Genomic DNA, 17,369 nt, shown 5'->3' with positions numbered 1-17,369 from the left:
TTTATACTCTGCCTGCATGGAGTGATATGGCGCTCATTTATTGCAAAAAAGAAAAAAAGTCTTCATTTAAACTGTAGCAAATCTTGCTACAAATCTAGCAAACAGTTTAGACCAGAAACAAAGTTGTGCAGTGCTCAGGTTTGACCAGAAATGCAATGCTGGCTTTTAACAGCCGGTACTGCACTAAAGAATTACTAGGATAATGGATTCCTGATCTCTCCCACCCAGCACTTTGTGCTTGGGACATTAGCCTTCTTGACCTGTCCTAGCTACGTTTCTTGGGATAAGTTGATTTAACAACCAGCAAGGGAAATTGGCTAGGCTTAAAATGGCCCACAATGGCAGCTACCCTACTACTTACCTATGAACAGAAGACAGGACAGAGAAAACACAGAGAGATAAAGACCAAGAATAACGTATGCACAGCAGAAATCTCCAGATTGGAATTGCTTTACTTGAAGAATGGAAGGAAGATGAGTATCATATAACACTCATTAAAAAACCCATAACACAGATTTGGCATACGTGGCTGGACCAAACATGACTGGGAGCAAACTCTCCCTGGAAAACTATAAACATAAATGAAGTATAAGCCCCACCCAGTGACTGCCAAAAACAGGCAGCTAAAACTACAAAAATGACTTATGTTTTAATCTGTAAACCCTCAAATGCTCACTTTGGCTATATAAAGGATTACCTAAAAATGAAAATGGATTTAAACAGATGGTTACATCAGTATGGATAGATAAAAGGAAAGGATCTCAAGAACATTTAATAAAAAAAAAGTCTTTCGGCTTTTCCTGGTTAGGGGTCACCACAGCAGAACTCCGGTCTGCTCATGATTGGCAGTGGATTTTTACGGTGCCAAGTTGCCAGCCTGACGCCCAACCTTCAAAGAAGGCACACCATTCACGTACCTACCTTCAGAGAAGGCACAACCACCCATGCACGCACCTACCTGCATGGCTTTAAACGTCACTTGATGGCAGGGAGGACATGCAGACTCCACACAGAAGGTGCTTCAGCTGAGAATCGAAAGGGAGAACCTCTTGCTGTGAGGTGACAATGCTAACCAGTGCATCACCCACAGCCTAAGAACATTTAATAAAAACAAAATGCCAAATGACACTCGACACAGATGAATAATAAATACTTCCACAAATAAAATAAAAAATTCATTATTTTTGAATAGGCTGTCGCTTACACAATAGTAACTTCACACCACTGACCATTGTTTCTCAGCACTAGCCCCACAGAAATGGAAGGCATTACCAGCACAACTGAAATAAATCAGCCATTCTCCACAGCTTGGATACATAACCAGTGGAATGACGGGATTTTCTGGTTCTTAGCAGACAACCAGGGATATTATAGAAACTTCTAAGGTCTTTAAACAGTAATTACTGGATGTATAACAAATCCTGCTTGGAGAAACACTTGGATGAAAAGCATAACCACAGCATCCAACTTGAATCTATTTTAAAGGCTGAATACAGCCTAATATTACACGGGAAAAGATCTGAAAGCATTTATGCAAGTGTTATCTTGTATAAGAACAGTTATCACTTCAGTCCCAAAACATGGCAGAGGTATACAGGATGACTAATCCATTACCTATCAATTCAAATAGTAATGCAAACATACTGCAGTTCATGATATGGGCACAGATAGGCTACCAAGATCCAGAGGTACAAACAGCTGACGTTCTCTGTCATAATTAGTAATAAACAAGTCAGAAGTCCTCAGTCCATGCTATAAATGACAGCCAGTAAATCCTTTCTAAAATCAGCCCTCTGTCAAATGATAGGGCAGTTTTCATACAGGGCAGAGAACAGACGACTGAAAGAAATGGAGAAGAGCCCAGCTAGCCCTTAGGGCCAGGGACGCACCACTTAAGGTTCAACTACAGGCTGTAGTATATTTAAAGTATACTAGTCACTGGTCACCTTAGCATGTAGGGCACAAAGTGATGTACAGGATATCTACCACATATGAGCAGCCACCATAATTGTCTCTTCTCTTCTCAGGTAGCTGCACGGGGACATCAATGTCAAAATGTCTCTTTCTTCCCAGGTACATCATATCTAGTTTCTCCAGTGCTGACTTCAGAATTTTCACTTTCTGCAGGTAGGAAACGAAGTGATAGATGACTGCCCTCACATTACTTCAAGTAGGGAAGGGGGGGTGCCACTAGCAATGTTCCAGCTCTATTGTAAATTTTTACAGATGGTTTTCAGCCAAAGCCAGAATGAATCCAGCTTGTAAGAATCCAAGGAGGTTGTTCTTTTCACAGCTGTCTTACAGATAAAGATTCATAGGTTCATAGGTTGGTACTAGGCTATCAACCCTAGGGCCTATACAAGCCTAGCCATAACAATTCCCTGGCTATTTATTCCCACACTATTTACTACCCTGGACCCCTGTCTAGCAGGGTGACTGACGTGATCCCCGGGGTGAATTTCCTTTCTCCCATCCAATCGTCAAGGTTCCTTTTGAAGAGGGCCAAAGAGGCACTCTGCTTGCATGTATGGGCAGTTTATTACAGAGTCTGGGGAGTCTCTGGGTCAGAAACCTATCCCTCCAGCATGTTTTGTTTATTGCGATGACAAGGTTTAGATCCCTGGAGCGTGTGGCTCTGAGGGATTGGGATTTATTTAAGTGTAGCATGTCCAACAGCTCTGGGTTTGACATGGCCTTGTATGTTAAGCAGAGATCGCCTCAGACTGTTTCAGTGTCCCTTGTTCTTGTCATCCTCAGTGCACTCACATAGACACTGGCTGAATTCTTTTTTTTTTTTCACTTTTTTTAGACACTGCTCGAATTCTAGCAGAAACCTGATAAGCACTTTTGCCTCAGTTATGCACAAATCGAGGTCTGAGACATTTTTCAGCTGTGAGGTACAGTCAGCTGCAGCCAAGATGGCTGCTTTAATGTCCTCTATTTATGCTAACAGTTTTGATTGAAAGGTCCCCAGAGAGAGAGAGACAGGGGTATAACATACTAATGGAGACCAATATCTGGTGCCGAATCCTCACCGGCAATTTTAGTGACCACAGTGAGATCTGCAAACTGACTAACTGATCATGCTGTAGTGTCACTCTGTTTTCAAACGGGGAAGATTGTGGCAATAATCATCCAGTTCCTGCCTAACATTCCCAAAAGACATTTTTTGACACAGGTTAGTGAAGTCATTCAGAAAGGCCTGGAAGGAAAAGCTGAAAACTCCACAAAGGGGGAGACACCACTGATCCTGGGAACTATCACCCTATTAGCCTAACGAGCCTAGTCTGCAAGGCCATGACTGCAGACTAGGAGCCATAGTCGAGTCCCGAAATTATGTGGACATCCCACAGAAGGGCCTCACTGAGACAGATGCCTGGTGTCAGAGGCATGGCCTCGAGCTCAGTGCCAAAAAGTGCATTGTCATCTCCTTTGGTAAAAACTCTGTACCCATGAACTGCCACATAAACGGCAGTCTACTTAATGCCGAATGTGTGATAAGAGACCTTGGGACCCCGGTGAACAGTAGTCGCTCCTTTGATAATCACATCGCCACAGTAGTCAGGGGATTTTCTGGTTCATCCAGGAAAAGAGAGGTCATCGTTCCCCTCTACTCAGCACTCATTAGACCCATTATAGAGTACAACGCCCCTTTTGGAATGTACCTCACAAGACATCTGCAATAGCTGGAAAGGCCACAGAAGTACCTCGCAAAGAGGATTACTGGCCTCAAACAGATGCCCTACACTGACCGTCTCAGAAAACTCACTCCAGCTTTACTCTGTAGCATATCTCCTACTCTGAGGAGATCTCTGCCTAACATATAAAGCAATGTTAAACCCACAGCTGGTGGACATGCTACACCTTAAGAAATCCCAATCCCTCTGAGCTACACGCTCTAGGGACTTAAACCTTGTCAGCACAGTAAACAGGACAAGCTGGAGGGATAGATTCCTGTCCCAGAGACTTCCCATACTTTGGAACAAGCTACCCATCTATGTCAAGCAAAGTTCCTCATTATCACTCTTCAAGAAAAATCTTAATTAGTGGATGGGAAATAGGAAATGCACCCCGGGGATCACTTCTGTGACTCTGCTCAACAGGGGCACAGGAAATTAACTTTCTTGGGTGGTGTACGCCAGGGAACCTTGTTGGCTAGGCTTACTTAGGCCCTTGGGCCGATAGCCTAGTACCTACCTATGAACCTATGTGATAGCTCGGATTTAACATAAAAAATGATTTACTAACCAAGAACACTGTGGGAAGCTTAGTTTATACAGCAGAAACCAGAAATAAAGTCCATGCAGTGCTGTAAAACGTGGCAAGAAAAACATCAGTTATGATTATCAAATAAATGACCAAGAGCATAAAATAAAATGTGGTCTTAAAGAATTATGGAAAGTGATAAGCAACAATGTAAACACTGTTGGTGTATATCAACTAAAGTCAAAAAGCAGAGTCTGTAGTCTATCTATGTCTAAAGGGCATGTTTATTTACTGCAGACAGGCACCTGTGATACCTTATATTTCACTGATCCTACTGATTACTTAATGTTGTAGTATGTAACCTTCACTGAGGCCATCTGAAAGACCTTAAAAGCACAGAATGATTTTTTTTGTTAGAAAAAATCAAACAAATAGAATGTAATCTATTAGAAAATGCTTCAGAACTGTCACTATATTCTGTTTCTTATAGGTTATGTAGAGCTGACTTATGCCTACGCTACTTGCGAATGCCTTTCCGGATCTGTATGAAAATCTCTGCCTAGAACAATGTGCAAATACGAGAACTGGAAGCCTGAGAATGAAAGGAAATAGGTAAACAAAATATGGCATACGCATTAGACAACGCCTTCTAAGATGATTGAAAGATTCCCTTCCATGAAAAGTCACTCAACTTTCTTCCAGTGTTATGCAAAATGATTCCCCTTATCATCACTTTAATTTCCTTCATCTTGATGCATATTTTCTCGTCTGTGTGTCACACATATTTACAAACATACACAAAAACACAGGACAGTATATCAAGCAACTGACAGACATTTCAGCTGAATTCTGTTCCTTGAAACTCAAGATATTGACAAGCACACCTACTGAGACTTCAAAAAATGTTTAAAATAAAGTATTGTGCCCCCCTTGCAGCCTTACCTACATGCAAGTCTAGATATACTAATTCCAAGATGACATAACAAAGAACATACAAAGACACATCAATAATTCAATTACCCAGGCAATCATTTAGAACACACTGACTGTTTTACAATCGATGAACAGTGTAATCCACTACTGTGAGTAATTCCATATGAATGAACGTTGGGAACAGAAAGTATAAACATGAGATTATTACAGTCACGTTTGTAGGCCTGTACCTTGTAGTCATGGCAATAAAACCTATGAAATTATCAGCAGGAGAATTTAGCCAATCACAAGCAGCAACAAGGCTCTGCCTTTCCAAAAATACTGGGATGTAACCAACCACAACCTGCCTCCTTACTATATGACATTTTTCTTTTTTAGATGAACCCCTGAACCATTGAACATTGTTCATTTTAGTTCAGTCCCAGCTGGTTTGGATGAATCTGCACCATGTCGCTGTCTTTTGTACATTCATTTTTACAGTTCTCTTCTCTACAAACAACCATACACCAGTTTAATACTCCATATCATTTATTTATTTTATTACTACCTGCTTGCATTTCTTTACTGGGAATGTCTGCCTGGGCATGTAATCATTTTCCAGCAGAACTCCAGGGAGAAAAACTCCAGAACAAGATTATAGTACCAATAATGTTTAAATAACAGAAAATACAGGAATAGAAACAGCAAAGTATTCACCAGATACAGTTATCTGTACATGAAATATATACAGCAATAAGCAAGCAAAACACAGGCAATAATGCCCTCCAGGGTAGATATTATTGGGGAAATAAAACCCACCCACCCAGGGGGTGTGGGGTCAGGCCGCTACACCCCTGGAATAGCATGATTTCTTAAATAAACACACACCCTCTAGGGCATTATTGTGCTTAGAACTGTTAATTGGTTTCATGTTTGCTTTTATATAAGTGCATACATTTTTTTAAATATTTTGATGTAAAATTATTTCTCCGCTTAATGAGTCAAGCAAGCAATAATGCCTGACAAGGTGAATATTACTGGGGAAAGAACACCCTCCCAGGAGGTGTGGCATTGGACCTCTGTACCCTGGAAAGGTGTTATTCCTTCAGTAACACCTACCTTAGAGGACATTATTGCACTCAGACAATGGACTGTCTGTTAAATTGTTTCATATTTGCATTTTTTGTACATTTTTAAATATTTTTGATTTAAAATATTTCCTTCACCTAATGTTTCAAAGTTGCTGTAGCATATGTAACTGCTGTTGGAGGAAGTATTTTACATGCAAAAATGTAAGTTAGATAAGTATTTAATGTCACTATACATGTGCCCCCCCCCCCCACACACACAAACTCATACTTAAATACATGTATATGCAGAGACAGGTAGGCACGCTCAAACACACACAGATATATACACAGAAACACACATTCATTCAGACAGATATAAACACACAGACATATAAATAAAAACACACACACAGACGTGCCCTGCAATTACAGCCACTTTCTTGACTAAATACACCTCAGCTGTCATTGTGATTAAAAGAATTCATACAGTGCAAATCACTGCACCACACACACACACACACACACACACACACACACACACACACACACACACACACACACTCTCAGTTGAATTTTTTCCTTTATTTTTCCACCTAGCTAAATATGTTGTTTTTTTTAAACTGTGCTTACTGAAGGGTAAGTGAAACATCTAGTCCTTTTGCTACTTGAGTTTTTTTATTACCTTGTTTACTGTTATTGGTATTATTTCATGTTTGCTAAACAGCAAAATAGCATTTAGTGAGCATAAAAAAGCCATTTGCCATTCAAATGTCTCTGGTTCACTTTATATGCTCCAAAAAATCTCAAACAAAACAAATCCACAATGAAGAAAACACAATGGAGCCAACAGCTGTGAGCGAAACCTCTTTTACTGGGGCTTCTAGTACCTCAGCAGATTGCCTTCAAGGAATAATTCAAGCCACCACCACACTCCATATATTACTGCTTGCCACTCTGCAAAAAAGATGCAGTCAATTTTTTGTACTGTTTTTTTAAGGTAGTGTAGACTTATGGGAAGTGTTAGTAGTAGGATGTTGGATTAGCAGTGTTTGGCCATTTTATATTTTGTTTTTTATGGACAGTGTGCTTTATCCGGTAAATTGCTGTCATGATTTTTGTGTTTCGTTCTTGTAAGGTTTCGTTCTTTTGGGATTTTGGTTACTTGGTCTCGGTTATATGGATTTTGTTCAAATCAGCATTCTCTCATTTGAAGTAGACCCCTATATGTATCTATCTATCTATCTGCATACATATTTGGTATATTAAACTGGTAAACTTATATTAATCTACCTTACAGTGAAAAAAAATTTCACTGTACCTAATGTACTTTGCCTTGACTATATTGTAAATGTTATATGTTCTACTCTTTTGCTGATTTGTCCAGTTGAATTGCTACTCATGTTAAACCCACTTTTTGTGCATATGCCTATTGGAGACATTGTATAATAACCTATGTACTATGTATACTTAATTCTTGTTTTAACTGTGGAGCTTTTCTCCCCGGGTCTCCACTGAAAAAGGGCTCTGACCCAGCTGGGCTTACCCAGTCAACTAATGTCAAATAAATAACTATAACTATATATATATATATATATATATATATATATATATATATATATATATATATATATATATATATATATATGTGTGTATAAAGAAGCCAGCTATCAAAGAAAAGCATGGTAGTCAAAAGTATCCAACAGATGCAGCAGCCAGTGCAACCACTATGGATATCATAAAATTAAAACTTTAATAAAATAAAACACTCATAAAGATTAGCTCTTTTGGATAGTTCAGTATCCTTCATCAGATCATACCTTCCATGCGAACAATTCTCTGTTTAAAAACTTCACCAGTGAATCAAAATCATTGCAATAATCTATGCCCCTTTAGGGCTGGTTTGAGAGGTAGATCGCTGTTAAGGAATGCATTTCAAAATATGTAAGTGACATTAGGCTAAATGATTCTAAGAATCCTTTGATGAAACATATACTGGAAAGTAATGGTCACAGCTTTCACCTCTTGGCCCTACAGGGTGAGAATACAAAAAGAAAGGGGAAGAGACTTAATGAATGGAGGGGAGCTGAGAGAGATGAGAGGGTAACTTACAGGCTGTTAAGTACTGGGCTCTATCTGTCAAACCTACCAAATAAAAGACCAAGTAAAGATGCCAGCAATTTTCGTGATGACTTTGGTGAGTTTTGAAGTTTTTAAAAGGTTTTGGAAGGATCTGGAAGGTTGAATCTGATGAAGGATCTGAAACTATCCATTTATGCCTAATCTTTTTATTTGTTTTATTTATTGCTTTGGTTTCTGCACAGCTGTGGTGGCAACACATTGATCTGCATCTCTATATATATATCAGAAATATATATAGTTAAGTTTAAAAGGGGTATGGAGTTAAAAGGCCAAAAGTTACTGGGGAATTGTTTCAGATGTGATTAAATACCTTTAGGTTGTTTGAAAGTGTGGGATTACAATTCCAGATTCTGGACTCCAGAGCATTTTGCCCTTACAGCCTGCTGACTATTTGGGGAGCATTGACAAGATTTTTAGTGCTGGGTATTTTTCCAGTTTATCAACCAAAAACAATCGGTGAAAGAGGTTGGAGAATCAGAAGGTAAGTAATAGGGACATAGGTTGCAGACAGCAGAAAATGTCAGGAGTAGCAAGTAATGCCAAATTGCAGTGTAAACACCAGTAAGGAGTGTTGCAGACAAATCACTTGTAATGTATGGAGCTAATGAGAGTGGAGAGAGAATAAGGGTAATTAATTGGGATAGAAAGCTTGTGAGGACTAGGGAAACAAAAGGGTACAAAACGTACAGTAGTTGTGTAAGAATAACAGCAGCTATAATACCTGTGCAACACAAAGATTGTAATGGCAGCAGAAAGGCAGCATTTCAGGAAAATAAAACAAAAAACTGCCCTGCTAAATTCTGACGTAAGCAGCTGGACTGTGTTACAAAGGGTATACAACTTCAGTCTGGGAGACCCAATTGGATAATGACAATTATGAGGGATGACCACCCCCGAGTAAGAATCTCTATTAAAGCCACAAAAGAAACAAACAAAACATTACACTGTAGCAGTATAAAGGCAGTCAGCCACAGACAGAAATAAATCATGGCGGAGTTTCAGACAGGGCTGAATTCACAGATGTCTGCTTCTGTATATGCTTTGGGTTATTAGAGACTATTAGAGCCGAAGTCTGATCAAGTACAGCTGCTGGGATGGCTAATGCTGGCATTACCTTCAGGGCTGGTTAAAAATCATCATGTATGAAATAATTTTATAATGTTTATGTTTGTGTGTGTGTGTGTGTGTGTGTGTGTGTGTGTGTGTGTGTGTGTGTGTGTGTGTGTGTGTGTGTGTGTAGGGGGTACAGCTCACTGAAATGAAAGCAAAGACTTGGCTTAACACAGTACTTTTACTATGAAACTTTCTGTCAATGCATAATACAAGTACCTGCTGCAGAATGTGTTTCAGATTTCACTCATTACTGTGTGTGTATGAAGCACTGGAATTGTTTAACAACTTATATTTAGAATTCAATAGAGACACAACTGACCCTTTTCTTTTACAAAACTAGTGTCTCTACAAATAACCACAGTAGGGATCTAAATTTACATAGAAACATAAACAAGACTTGCTGGGGGGATAGGTTCCCAGTCTATGGAAGGAGCTGCCATGACAAGTTAAACAAAGTGCTCTTTTGGCTATTGTTAAGGCTAGTCTTGATGACTGGAAGAGTACACACAAATTTACATCAGGATTGTTATATATCGGTTGCTCTGTTTAGAAGTTGTGTACCTTGTCTGAAATGTGTGGCAAGAAGTTTAAAGTATATATAGCTAAAGGTATACATTACTAAGGATTTTATGATCCCTGTGATCACTCACCTAGTATTAAACCTATGCTATTAAACCTATGCTCTTAAATTCCTAAATAAATACCTACTATAATAGCTACTTGTAACAGGTTTAGATGAAATTACTAATCATGAATATGTACTCTGGTTTACTATAAAAATGGAAAGGTAGAATGGCACTTATGCGAAACTGGGATGATCGAATGCTTGTTTCCCAGTTTCCATAATGCCGATCTGAAAATGTTCAAATCTACATTAGCGAATGTTAGAGTTTACTTACTAATATGAAGTCGATGTTCTGATTGGAGATCGCACTACAGTGGGGATCAGGAAATTGACCCTTTTCCTCACTGTGCTGCGATCTCGGAGTTGGTATATATAATATGCAGGGGGTATGGGGATCTGTGGGGGGCTGCACAGGGGCTTGCCCTTCTGCAAAACCATAAAAACTTGTGCTTTAGACTTACAATTCCCATAGCAGCTTCACAACAACAGCCTGAGGGTCTGATGTCACCTCCTGATATTTTGAATAATTTCGAATGTGGACGTCAAGGTGATGATGCCTGACATTTTGTACAATTGATATTACCAAATTCGACAATTAAATTTGACCAACTGAATACTCTTAATAGTCAACCTTGTCACAACTGTGATAGTAAACCATGTACTCTTGTATTTATGACAATAACCAGAGGACATCCTCTAAAAGAAATATGTGTGAATCACTTCACCTTGGAGCGAAGGAATTTTCTAGTCTCTCTATGTACACGTGAGCTCTCAGTCAAAAGATTCAGGACAGGTGTCAAGGTCTCCTTCAACTTATGGCCCTTTGGGAAAAAAAGACAGTCCATTATGAAAATCTCCTAACAACACCATTTATTAAGCATAAAATTAGTATCTCAATTGTACTTAGTTCAGTTTTCATCACAATTTTAACTTTAAGAGTCAGTTACAAAAACAGTACCTCAGGATAAGGCATGTAGCTTAAGATTTACATTACAGTGGTACCCATGGAAACCACATAACAGAAAGCAAGTTTCACTCAAAATGTGTCATAAGGATGTTACCGCTTCTTTCTTAGAAAACTAAAACAGATCTAAGAACCACCACTTCATCCATCCATCCTCAACCACTTTTCCCATTTTGCACATAGGGCCAGGTGTCACTTCAGCAGTGACAATCATCCCGAGCCAAGGTGTACAATGCTGGGTGGCTAGACCTGCTGCAGTAGTTCATTCATACCACTTACTTGCATGCACACTCTCACCTATGGCCAATTTAGAGTGCCCAGTCCACCTACATGTCTTTGAAATGTGGGAGGAAACAGGAGCACCCAGAGAAAACCCAAGTGACCACAGGGAGGACATGCAGACTCCACACAGAAGGCACCACAGCCATAAATCGAACCAGAAAACCTCTTGCTGTGAGGCGACAAAGCTAACTGCTGCACCCCCGGCCACCCAATGAGACAATGTGATCTGTCTGCATGGCAGTAAAGAGTGCAGCTCTGGAGACAAACTTGTGACTCTTGTTTTCTTTGTGCCAGAAAACTCAGAAGAAGCCCTGCTGTGAGGAAGGCAACTGTGGTGCAAAACCACAGGCAACATCATGGGCTCAGAGGGAAGAGGAAGTAGAACAAATCCATTTGTTGCAAATTTTGATACAGTGGTTTAAACTGCATCCTCGGGAATTGCATTCCGAAAAGCTATAGAACAATGAAATATGCAGACAAATGTGGGTTATAGGAAATAGAAACATTTCCTATCTTGTGTGATATACTTATAACGGAGTGTCTGTATGCTGAAGTGCTGAAAATGAGACCAAGTAGTTGCTAGAGATTGTGCAAACATTACAACACATTACTAACTGAAAGGTACTGGAAACATGAACCACAAAGAACTGTCACATATGAAGCAGTACTGTCACATGGGATCATTCAATACCACCAGTAGAGAAAGCAGAATTTAGAAACCCAGATATTGTGGCTCAAGATAAGAGGACAAAAACAGCATTGTTACTGAAGTGGTTACTCCTAGTGATTATAATGTCCTGTGACTTGAAAGACAAAGTTATAAACTATGAAAACTTGTAAGCAGGAACAAAGACATCCGGATAACTCCAGTAGTAATAGAAGGAAAGACATCCGGATAACTCCAGTAGTAATAGAAGGAAAGACATCCGGATAACTCCAGTAGTAATAGAAGGAAAGACATCCGGATAACTCCAGTAGTAATAGAAGGAAAGACATCCGGATAACTCCAGTAGTAATAGAAGGAAAGACATCCGGATAACTCCAGTAGTAATAGAAGGAAAGACATCCGGATAACTCCAGTAGTAATAGAAGGAAAGACATCCGGATAACTCCAGTAGTAATAGAAGGAAAGACATCCGGATAACTCCAGTAGTAATAGAAGGAAAGACATCCGGATAACTCCAGTAGTAATAGAAGGAAAGACATCCGGATAACTCCAGTAGTAATAGAAGGAAAGACATCCGGATAACTCCAGTAGTAATAGAAGGAAAGACATCCGGATAACTCCAGTAGTAATAGAAGGAAAGACATCCGGATAACTCCAGTAGTAATAGAAGGAAAGACATCCGGATAACTCCAGTAGTAATAGAAGGAAAGACATCCGGATAACTCCAGTAGTAATAGAAGGAAAGACATCCGGATAACTCCAGTAGTAATAGAAGGAACTGGGCTAATAAAAATGAATTTTCCAGCAGGTAACCCCCCCCCCCCTATGAACTACAGAAGGAGGCAGTTCTAGGTACACTGCAGGTGATATGAAGAACAGTTTTGACAAACACAAAGACTGAACCAGCTCAATGGCACAGAGGGATGATGTCCTGACCACAACCCGATGACTGAGGAGTTGCTTGGGAGCTTTAGGAACAGAGATGAAATTCCTCATCCATTTGTTCTGCCTGTTGCAACGCCAGCAGCTATTCTAGAAGTGATGCAAAGTATGCAGCATACAGGCTGGGGAATGCATATTTAACCATGCTTGTGCCTCAGACTCCAGGGGATACATGTGAGAATTTGCAAACCCATACACAATAACATCCTATGACACAATGAGCAGACACAGATTAGTCATCAGCAGAGGAGTTACAGCCATACCAGCAAAGTCCCAAATGGCTGCCAAGATGACAACCTCTCACAACTGCCTCTCTCATCACAGGAGACAGAAGAACTGATGGTCGGTACATAAGCAGGAAAAAATAATGCAAAAAAATAAAATCAAAGACTGAAGCAAAACTAATTTCATGAACTTTAACTATGCTCTGCCTTAGATATGGGTTCCATTTTTATCACAAACAAACAAAGCAGAAGATTTGAAGAAATGGCGACAGGAGAGACTGTCTATGCTGGTTGCCTCTTTGGCATCATCAAGGATATAGATGGCAGTGCAAACCACTCCTTCCCCATCAAGAGATTCCTCCTCTTCCTCCTCCAAATTTGACTTCTCTTCCTTGTGATTCAGTCAGCATCTCCTGACTTAGGGGGTGATAGAAGCTATCCCTCCTCCTCAGATACAACAACAGTTTTAGTAAAGAGTGTTTCTGGTTCTGAAGAAAGAGGCTTCTTGGAAACAAATACTACATTTTTCCTTTTTAAACCAGTTTGTGACACTTCCAGTGTTCAAAATGTTATCTCTTAACAACCTGTTACCTCTCTTTTCCTATTTTAAGTCTTTTTGTGATCCCAGATTTAAAAGATCCTTATCATCACATTCCTATATCTTCAGATTTCAGTCGTTTCTTAAGGTTTTCTGTGTTTGGATCTCACTTTCACGTCTCTGCATTACCTTTTGGGTTAAGCACTGCTGTGAGAGTGTCTAGCTCCTGTGAGAGCTTACTGCCGACCGCAGGGTATTCTCTTAGACAATGTGCTTTTCCTTACAGAGCCTTTTTTTTCAAATGTAAGGAATCTCTCTGTTGGATGAAGGATCTCAAGCACAGACTGGGGTTTCAGGAAAACATCAAAAGGTCTTAATTCCTTCTCACAGGACTGCTTTTTTTGGACCTCTCCTGGATACCTCGGTTCAAAGAGCTTTTCTTCCGCAGGAAAATGTCAATCTATAACTAGATTTATTCCTGAGATTTTCCACCCTAACAAAAGTCTCAGCAAGGCAATTTCCCAGGATACTAGGATTCATGGCATCTATGGTACTCCTGATTCCTCTAGCCAGACCCCATATGAGACAAATTCAGTGGTACCTAAAATCAGTAGGGGTCCCAACATCAACATCCCCTGAAATACTGGATTCCAGTTCTGGGGTTTGAGAGAAAAGAAGAGAAATTCTTTGGTGGATATGCCAATTTCACCTCAATGCAGGTTTCCCTAACAACAGAAACCTCAGACTTTGTTTTGAGAGCAGTATCCATGGGGATAAAAGTGCAGGGTCTTTAGAACAGAAAACACAGATCAAACATATAAATGTAAAGAGATGTTGGCATTTATAAATGCTCTCAACTCTCTCAATCATCTGTGGTCCCAAGAACCATTGCAAGTGTTTACAGACAACCCCATGATGATGTGATATATAGACATACAAGGGGGATACAGACCTTCTTCTTTGTGCAGACTAGTCAAAATAGAGTAGGTATAGCTTTTCAGCACAGTTTCACTCTACAGGCATCTTACAACCTATCAGAACAAATTGTTGTGGCTGACAAGCTTAGCAGGACTAGGATAGACCCTCACAAATGGAAACTAAATCATGCAGTCTTCCAGGAATTGATTCAGCTGTGGGGAACACCTCAGATAGATCTTATTGCCTCGAGTCACAAAAAAATAAAAAAAACAGTTTGCAACATTCTGTTTCGGAACTCCGTGCAAACAGGCCAGACAAACAGATACCTTTTCTTTTCCTTGGGCAGGAATGTTCTGATATGTTTTTTCCAACCTTTATACTAATATCCAAAATCATTCTGAAGATTTAGAAGGACTCGCCAAAGATCACTGTAGCAACTCCCATCTGTCACAGGCAGGAGTGATTCTCCCTTCTTTTGGAAATAGTCAGTGGCATTTACCACAAGCTTCCTCACAGACCATACCTACATACAAGACAGGGACCTAGGCACCATATTCTCTGAGGACATGCAACATTTATTAAAGGAAGCAAAAAAAACAGCCACTATAAAATCATACATTAGCAAATAGAAACAATTTTCTAATTGCTTCCAAGACAAGAACCAGGACCCTTTTAAGGTTAGTGTTTCTCTTGTTCAACATTATTTATTTAGAGTTATTATCCTCTGACCTGTACTACTCCTTCATAAAGGTACACCTTTCAGCCACTGCAGTATGCCTGCTCATGGATCTCCCTGTTTCAATGCAATCACATATCAAACTGTTTATGAAAGGGGTTTTGCATACCTAGAGTTCTAGAAAAAAGGTGGTTCCTCCTTGGGATCTTAATTTTGTCTTGGAAAAAATAATGTTCTATTTGATCCAGCCGGTCAGGCTGAAATGAGGTTCTTAATGCAGAAAACAGTTTCACCAATTGCTTTGACTTCTGCAAGAAGATTATCTGAACTGCAAGTTCTTATGGTGGGTCAGCCTTATCTTATTTTCACAAAGACAGTGTTTCCTTAAGACACTGTCTTTGTGAAAATAAGATAAGGCTGACCCACCATAAGAACTTGCAATTCAGATAATCTTCTTGCAGAAGTCAAAGTGTTTCCTTAAGAGTACCAGCGGTGGTACAGAGGTAGCGTTGTTACCTCACAGCCAGAGGTTCTCGTGTTCGATTCACAGCTGGAGTGCCTTCTGTGTGGAGTCTGCATGTCCTCCCCGCGGTCGAGTGGCCTTCGAAAGACATGCATGAATGGGCGTGCCTTCGCTGAAGGTTGGGCGTCGGGCTGGCAACTTGACACCATAAAAATCGACTGCCAATCATTAGCAGACCGGAGTTCCGCTAAGGCGACCCCTAACAGGGAAAAGCCAAAACGAAAAGAGAGAGACAGTGTTTCCTTAAGAACTAATTAATTATTAATTTACTGCATTTGATAACTAGACCTTTTTCAGCCCTAACCCAGGCCAATGGGCAACAATTACAATAACAATGAAACACAGAACAGTAAAACAAACAGGATATTATAGAAGTCGAAGGAAGAGAAATTACATATGACAATTAAAACAATGTTTGATATACATTTGAAAGCTTATAATGTATATATTTACATTCACAGAATTTGGTATGCAAAATGACAATTGCAGAAGAGACTATATAAAATGAAATGTAATATTTTGCCCAGGTAATTACACTCTGTGTAGGAAGATATAGCATTTATATTAGCTTTCGCTGAAAACACAGCTTGAGATTTACAATTATACAGCTGATTAATAGTATAGAAGACTCTCTGATAATAGAAAAAAGGTTGTCTGACAAAGTTAGCATGTATCTTTCCCACTATCATGAAAACAGTTGAATTTATTTTCATTTTGTGAATGTTACTTAAGAGTTTTTTTGTTTTTTGTTTGGATGGTTTTCATGTTATTTTATGTCCACTGGCAGTTTGTTTCATATAGCTGGTCCCATACCGGATCACGATTTTCACTTGTACAAAGTTTTGCAGAATATCTAAATTTTTGCCTCATATTTTCAGTCTGTTCCTCATAAAACTGAGGATTGAAGTCACTAAATAATTGCATACATTTGAGTTTCAGACTTTATATAGTTTAGAAAATGCATGCTAACACCAATATTTTTTCTAGCAACTTCAAAAGTTTATATAAATGTAAATATATGTACTATAAACTGTCAAATGTATATTTTTGGGCCTTTTATACCCTATTATTTTAGGCTTTGTCCAGATTTCTTCTACCTTATATATAGGCTCCAAATGGAGAGATGATAAAATCAGCAAGCAAATGAAAGCAGTATTGCTGAAACTGAATTCATCTTCAAGTCTTGGTGAGTACTTTCACAAGGTGAACTCTCATTTTACAAAATCTCACCAAGATGATACTGATATATAGACTGCATTTTATACAGCATACATAATGGACAGAAGTAGGTTAAAAAATAAAAAAAACACAGTTGGGTGCACAAGTACCAGGATAAAAAAGTGCCCAGTCTTGGTAGGCCCACTGGTGTCAGGACTGGAAAAAAATAACACTATAGAATCCTCAAGACACGGAAACATTCATACAATGGGGTTAGACCAGGTCAAGGGGGAGGATGGCACCTGTTGTAGAAAAGAGAAGTAGTCCACAAAAAACACAAAAATTGACAGCCCAAAAATAACTATAAAGATAAAAGAGTGGACTATTGAGGAGAAGAAAGAAATTATGTATT

General features: G+C 39.4%; 1 protein-coding gene across 1 annotated transcript in view; it reads right to left on the bottom strand.

Moving 5' to 3' along the window:
- Window positions 1-17,369, bottom strand: part of LOC122811013 (synembryn-A-like) — a 1,010,573-nt gene that overhangs the window by 148,633 nt on the left and 844,571 nt on the right. The window contains exon 6 of the mRNA XM_044082526.1: window positions 10,791-10,886. Coding sequence (XP_043938461.1) covers window positions 10,791-10,886 — 96 coding nt within the window. The remainder of the gene's footprint in view (window positions 1-10,790; window positions 10,887-17,369) is intronic.

This window comes from Protopterus annectens, chromosome 9.part0 (assembly GCF_019279795.1).
Source record: "Protopterus annectens isolate FY-2018-M chromosome 9.part0, PAN1.0, whole genome shotgun sequence".
Taxonomy (NCBI): domain Eukaryota; kingdom Metazoa; phylum Chordata; order Ceratodontiformes; family Protopteridae; genus Protopterus; species Protopterus annectens.
Note: the sequence above shows the minus strand (reverse complement) of the source record. Positions and strands in the feature narration are given on the sequence as shown.